We start from the raw sequence: 7,149 nt of genomic DNA, 5'->3' as shown, positions 1-7,149 counted from the left end.
GGGAAAAGCATGGGCATGCCAACCTCCCTTTGGACAGTTACTTCACCGAACAGAGAAAGTTTCATTTCGACACCAAAGAGTTTAATCTGTTTTATCGGTACTCTGGAGATTTCCAATTAAATATTACAAACTATTTATATGAGAGCTGATATTTCACCCGCTGACACAGTCACTATATTCCATCTTCTTAAAACTGTTATTTATTTTCATGAACGATCCGAAGTTTGGTTTGCCGTGGAGATTGGCAGGTGTATAAATTCAGGGTTGAGGAAGATTTCTTCCACTGATTTGCATTCGGAACGACTGTCGGCTGCTGAAATTCTCTGATCAACAAACTCAGAAAATGCTGGAAACATTTTCCCGCATCAGGAATACATACTATCTGGTCATTGTGGCTATCGGTATTCCTGGTAAGTGACGTTGAGTGCTGTGCTATAATTTAGCACAAGTCATGAACGCTGAGCTCAGCACTATCATTGACGATAATGATCTGCGACTTGATGAAAGGAGAAACAGTTTTAATGAAATTGCCTGCAGACGGCATGAAAAGGAAGAAAAAAGAAACGTGTGCAGGTTGTATGATCGTTGTTGGGTGAAATAGCGTGCTGTGTGATATTAAACAACAGGGCAGTTAAAAGATCAATGCAAGGTTTATAATCTCTAAAATATCAGATCTGCGCTTGTTCCCGTTGGCGGAAATCCGTATCAATGAGCACGTGATTCACAATAAGAATTCTCAGTTAAATTGTTAAAACTCCCTTGTTGTAGCCCTCATTTATTGTGACGATAACTTTGGGGTATCCGCACTTTACTAGGCACTGAAAATAGTATCGGGAATTCATCATTATAAATCGATCTTGCAGAATTTATTGGTTGATTTGTCGCGGGTTAATCGCAGCTTCTAACGTTTGCTGAACGCACAGATCATTTCGGTACAACTAACACGTTGCTATTGTCACATGATCGCAAATGAAAACAAAATGCTTGTCATGTGTGACTTCGCATTTATTGTTTGATTGTTTTCTTGTTTGCTGATGCGTTCGATGTCGTTAATATTGTCAATTTAGAAAGAGGAAGCAGGAATGTTAAAGCACATTAGCATTCAACAAATTTAAGTTTTGTCAGAAAGGCACTTGCGTATTGCAAATGTGCACATAATCCCTTATATAATAACGTAATTGCTTCTTTCGGAAATTTGCTAATTGTTAAAGTACTTTTATACTCCCGTTTTCTCTCGCTAAATTCTGTTACCATGAGAGTTTTCCTTTCATTTATGACGGTTTTGTAAGTAAATAGTATCTGGCATGTTACGGATAGTTTTGAAATGTTTGTCGATATCTGGACAGACCCGCATAATTACAGGTGATAGCATCCGCCTGAGGATTATACACGGGTTATTCTGTTGACAATGGCGATTGTGTTGATAAATACCAGAACTCGGTGTAGGTATCATTCTCACGGACAGATACACTTGAACAGCACTCAGAAAAACGTGCTGGTTCTGGTCATAGAAGCGCGGAGGAAAGCTAGATTTCTGACAACTTCTGGGATTTCCATAAACCTCATTGTCTTAGAATGAAAAAGAAAATGCTGGAAAATGTCAACAGGCCGGGAAGTATCGATGGAAAGGGCAATGCATTTAATGTTCCGGCTACGTCTGATGAAGATTCTCAGACCTGAAGCAGCAGCTCTGTGTCCCGCTCTCCAATGCTGTCTGACTTATTGAGTGCATATACTGTTTTAATTTAAAACCAGATTTTCCGCCTTCGAAGATAGACATTTATTTCACTATTTTGTTACTCTGCTATTGTTTAGTTAAAACACTGACGGCTTTCATTTCCACGAGGTGACACAATTGGTAAGTTTTTGTATTTTATCACTATGCCAAACCGTATTACTTCTCAATCAGAGGAAATACAGATTAATAAAGCATGTTTCAATAAGATATATTAAATTACGCGATGAAGATATATAACTAGGTATGCGGTGAAATTGTCCACCTTTCCTTTGTTTCTTTTTGCTGTTCTGGCATTGGGTCTCGAGTTTGATCGATATTGCACTCACCACGGCAAATGTCCGTCTCTGGATGTCAGCGAGTCTTAACGTCTGCACAGGACACGTTTAAACGGGAGTTAAAGACTGAGAGCTGACGATTTGGTTAACGTGAACATCGGTGTGTTTTTCCTGTGTGTAGAACAAGAGGCAAGTACTTCAACACAAGATCGTCCCGATCTCACCGTCAGGCGACAGCAAGGATGTTGAAAGATAGTGTCTGTCTGCGCTACTCAGAGAAAATTGTGTAAATAACTTGCTGGAAAATGCATCTTGATATAAAATAACCTAGAATTAGAACTCCCCAAGTTGTAGAGATGCGAGCAGACACAAATTCATTTCTTCAATCTGATGTTGGGTTCTGGGCCCGAAACGGTGACTCTTTACTTGTTCCAGAGATGCCGCCTCAGCTGCCGTGTTCTTCCGGATTGTTGTGTGTGTCACTCCGGTATCTTTCGAAGGTCTTGTGGAATGGGACTGACAGAGCAGATCGTGCTTTTCGCTTTACAACACTTTACAGAGGCTGTCAGGAATAGTCAGGGGTTACCCAATGATAGACAAAGCATGTTGGTTTGACCCACAATGACTTTACCTGTTGCAGTGCATGATAACTACCTTAACTCATTTTCATACAATTTTATCAACGCGTGAAAGACGTCACGTGACAGAGGGAGTTTATTTTCCTTCGCACACACGGTGCAGTTCATTCTCCCTTCACTACACGCACTTTATTGCGTTCTGCACTAGCAGGACTCTCGATTTTATCCATTAAACTGGAGGCTCGAGCTAGCACAGAGAGAAAAAATACAATAGAAAACCAGCACCTCTCCTCTACTTAACTGATGGGCTGATGTCATTGATGTCAGGGAACGTTATACTGATGGACTGTTGTTATTGATCTGAGGGAACGTTATACTGATGGACTGTTGTTATTGATGTCAGGGAACGTTATACTGAAGGACTGTTGTTAATTGATTTGAGCGAAGGTTATACTGATGGACTGTTGTTATTCATCTGAGGGAACGTTATACTGATGGACTGTAGTTAGTGATCTGAGGGAAGGTTATACTGATGGACTGTTGTTATTCATCTGAGGGAACGTTATACTGATGGACTGTAGTTAGTGATCTGAGGGAAGGTTATACTGATGGACTGTAGTTATTGATCTGAGGGAAGGTTATACTGATGGGCTGTTGTTATTGTTCTGAGGGAAGGTTATACTGATAGACTGTTGTTATTGTTCTGAGGGAAGGTTATACTGATGGACTGTAGTTATTGATCTGAGGGAAGGTTATACTGATGGATTGTTGTTATTGATCTGAGGGAAGATTATACCGCTGGACTGCTGTTATTGATCTGGTGGAAGGTTATACTGATGGACTGTTGTTATTGATCTGAGGGAAGGTTATACTCATGGATTGTTGTTATTAGATTAGATTATGAGAACACACAGTCCTCTTTTATTGTCAGTTAGAAATGCATACAAGCAGTAAGAAATAATACAATGTTTCTCCGGAGTGATATCACAGAAAACAGGACAGACCAAAGACTAATGCTGGCAGAACACATAATTATAACAAGTAGTTACAGCAGTGCAAAGCAATACCATAATTTGATGAAGAACAAACCATGGGCACGGTAAATAAATTCTCAGAAGTCCCAGAGTCGATCGACTCCCGAGTCCCCGATAGCAGGCGGCAAAAGGAAGAAACTCCCTACTATAAACCTCCAGGCACCGTCAACTTGCCGATGCCTTGGAAGCAGCCGACCACAGCCGACACGGAGTCCATCAATCCGAAAACTTCGAGCTTCGGAACAGCCTCTCTGATACAGCTTCCCGAGCGCCATCCTCTGCCGAGCGCCTTCAACCTCGCCCCGACCGCTGAAACGCGCAAATCAGAAGATTTCGGGGTCTTCTGCTCCGGAAAATCCGATTAACACACAGTAGCAGCGGCAGCGAAGCGGGCATTTCAGAAATCTTCCAGGTGTTCCTCCGTACTCTCACGTCTGTCCACATCAAATCAGAATTGCGCACGGTCTCCTACTGGACAGATGACAGACATCACCACCGAAGTGGCCACGCGCGCTGCCGTCGCGCCGCCATCTTCTCCTCCTCAGTATGGACTGCTGCTAATTGATCTGAGGGAAGGTTATACTGATGGACTGTTGCTAATTGATCTGAGGGAAGGTTATACTGATGGACTGTTGCTAATTGATCTGAGGGAAGGTTATACTGATGGACTGTTGCTAATTGATCTGAGGGAAGGTTATAGTGATGGACTGTTGCTAATTGATCTGAGGGAAGGTTATACTGATGGACTGTTGCTAATTGATCTGAGGGAAGGTTATACTGATGGACTGTTGCTAATTGATCTGAGGGAAGGTTATACTGATGGACTGTTGTTATTAATCTAAGGGAAGGTTCATGATCTGATGGACTGTTATTGATCTGAGGGAAGATTATTTTCCTGAAACTTTAATGCTGTTTGCCTCCTGAGTCATGATGCCCGCCCTTCTGAAAAATCCAAGCGGTTTCTGCTTGTTTTTCTGGCTTCTAACATCTTTCTTTTTCGTTTTGTCCGGCGGAGCAGACTCGATGTGTCGAATAGGCTAATGCTGCTCCCATGTCTTCTGGGCTTATTGCTTTATGGGAGCGACCAGTCGAGCCCGGAAGGGACTGAGGGGGGGGGGGGGGGTCAGAGAAAGTGGCCGAATTGCCATGGTCCAGAAACAGACAGCAGGCGGCGGTCTGCAGTCCGTAATTTTCACCATTCAATGCTCCTTGGCGATAACCCGAGATGATCAATTTCGAAGCGGACTTGTAGACAGGTTAATGTTATCAAGCCCGTTGACGTTGGAACAACCGGCAACATTCTGGAAAATGACCAGCGTGTGTTCGCATCGTGGGGAAAATGGGGAAGGAGCGAGCGTTTCAGGTTGAAGGCCCCTTTTCAGAATTGGGAAGGAGACAACGTTAGATTACTTGATATTTCTTTCTGTTTCAGCTGTCCATCTCTGTTGTTCACTCAGCCTGTTTTCTACAGTTATACCCATTGTCCTTTTCATCTGAGAGTGAAGGACAGCCCTGGGAAAGTCTTCTGCTCTGCACTTTCTAAATCCTATATCTATCTATTTAGATTATGAAGCCACCTAGTCCTCATTTATTGCCATTTAGTCGTCATTTATTGCATGCTTTAAGAAATTATACAATATTTCGTCCGGTGTGACATCACAAAATATAGGACAGACCAAGACTGCAAAAACTTACAAAAACACATAATTATAACATATAGTTACAACAATGCAACAATACTGTAACTGGATGAAGAAGTCCATGAGCACAGTAAAAGTTCAAAGTCTCTCAAATGTCCCACATCTCACGCAGACGGGAGAAGCAAGAAATCTCCCTGCCATGCCGACCACAATCCGACTCTAAGTCATCTGAAAACTTCGAGCTCTGATCAGCTCTCCGACACCGAGCACAGAGCGCCATCTCTGTCCGAACGATTCGATCCCAACCTCGGTCGCCAACAGTAGGCAAAGCCGGGGATTTTGAGGCCTATCCTCCGAAAGATTCCGGACCACGCAGCAACGACAGCAGCGAACGAGCGTTTCAGAAATTTCTCCAGATGTTCCTCTGTGCTTTCACGTCCATTCTGCATCAAATCAGAATTGTCCACGGCCCCTATTTAACAGATACGATATGATTTTTTCACCGGAGGGCTGCGCATGCGCGCGGTCGCTGCGCTCTCTCTCCTCCCGCCTATTTGTCCATTTCACTCATCCATTCACCAGCAACATTTCCTGGAGCCTACCCCTGTGACATGACTACCGAGCTTCCACTCGGAGAGAGGCGTCCCGTTCTCCACTCACCCTGCAGCATCAAGTGCCTATAACTCCAACCCAGTTCCGACGAACTACTTCTCTTCCAAAAGATCAGATTTGAGCGGCGATAACTTGCAGAACTTTGTTTTCTAGGTCCAGAGTTTCAGTTTTATAACGTTAGTCCCTCCAATCCACCTGTTATACATCCTAATGTTCATAGTTCAAAGTACATTTATTATCAGATATGTCCGTACCGCCATAAACCAGATTGAGATTTCTATTCTTGCGAGCATTTACAGGATTATAAAGAAAGGCTACATAATCGCTCAAATCCGGTTAAGACAGCGCTACCGAATAGGTGAGACAGCTCACCGGTACAGTAGTTTAAAAGTTAAGAAATCCGAATAAAACATCACTGAGACAAACTGTGTTCAGTTATTGCCGCAAACAGTGAAGAGGCCAGAGATGGCGAGGCGAATTGGGGGGTGAGCCAAAATGGTTTGTTGCAGAATCATTGCAAATGGAGTTTTGATGCTCGAACAAGTGGCCCTGTGCAAGCTTGGACCCTTCTGGCCACCGAGCTGATATGAAGAGCTTGAGAACGGCTTCCGGCTAAGCGACGAAATCTGGTCCCCGATCTAGTGGATGGGCGTCGGAGCCTTTTGCTGCAGTGGTGCCCGGTCCTGGTGCGAGATACGATCCTATGTTCTGAGCATTTACACGCTGCCCAGATCGGAAGCGAGAGCCGATTTTGCTCGCATTCCGCGATGTTCACTCCTCTCTCCAAGGCGCAGGATCCTTCCACTGTACATATGGTCAATTTAAACGCCGACCCATCTAGAGTGAAAAGTTTGAGTATAGGGTTCCGGGACGAGATCTCATTTCGCTCGTTCTTAGCCATGGTCACTCCTCTCTCCATAGGGCTGAGGCTGTGAAGTTTGCCCTGGTAGCCGTGCTCCGTGCCCACTGGTATGATAACAGTTAAGCGAGACTTTGGGCCTACTCCGGGTTGCTATGATCTGAGGACTCAAATTTTTTGGGTCTTTTGTTTTTATCTTTAGCGTTCTTTCAGGCTTTTGCTTTATGGCTGCCTGCGAGAAAATAAATCTCAAGGTTGAATAATTTATACATTCTTTGATAATAAATTTACATTGAATCTTTGAATAAGGCAAACTTCTGATTCCATTCCTGTTTTCTCTTCTCTGCCGCCCAGTGAATATAGTGGCGATTGCAATCCTTTCCCGGGGGAAGTGCGGCCTCTCCACGTGCACC

General features: G+C 43.6%; 1 protein-coding gene across 1 annotated transcript in view; it reads left to right on the top strand.

Moving 5' to 3' along the window:
• Positions 1-343: 343 nt before the first annotated feature.
• Positions 344-7,149, top strand: part of LOC140208055 (probable G-protein coupled receptor 139) — a 7,652-nt gene continuing 846 nt past the window's right edge. Inside the window, exons 1-2 of the mRNA XM_072276582.1 lie at positions 344-410; positions 7,091-7,149. The exon at positions 7,091-7,149 is cut by the window's right edge and continues 846 nt beyond it. Of these exons, the coding sequence (XP_072132683.1) occupies positions 344-410; positions 7,091-7,149 (126 nt within the window). The remainder of the gene's footprint in view (positions 411-7,090) is intronic.

This window comes from Mobula birostris, chromosome 13, assembly GCF_030028105.1.
Source record: "Mobula birostris isolate sMobBir1 chromosome 13, sMobBir1.hap1, whole genome shotgun sequence".
NCBI lineage: Eukaryota > Metazoa > Chordata > Chondrichthyes > Myliobatiformes > Myliobatidae > Mobula > Mobula birostris.
This window is presented reverse-complemented; position numbering and strand designations above follow the sequence as displayed.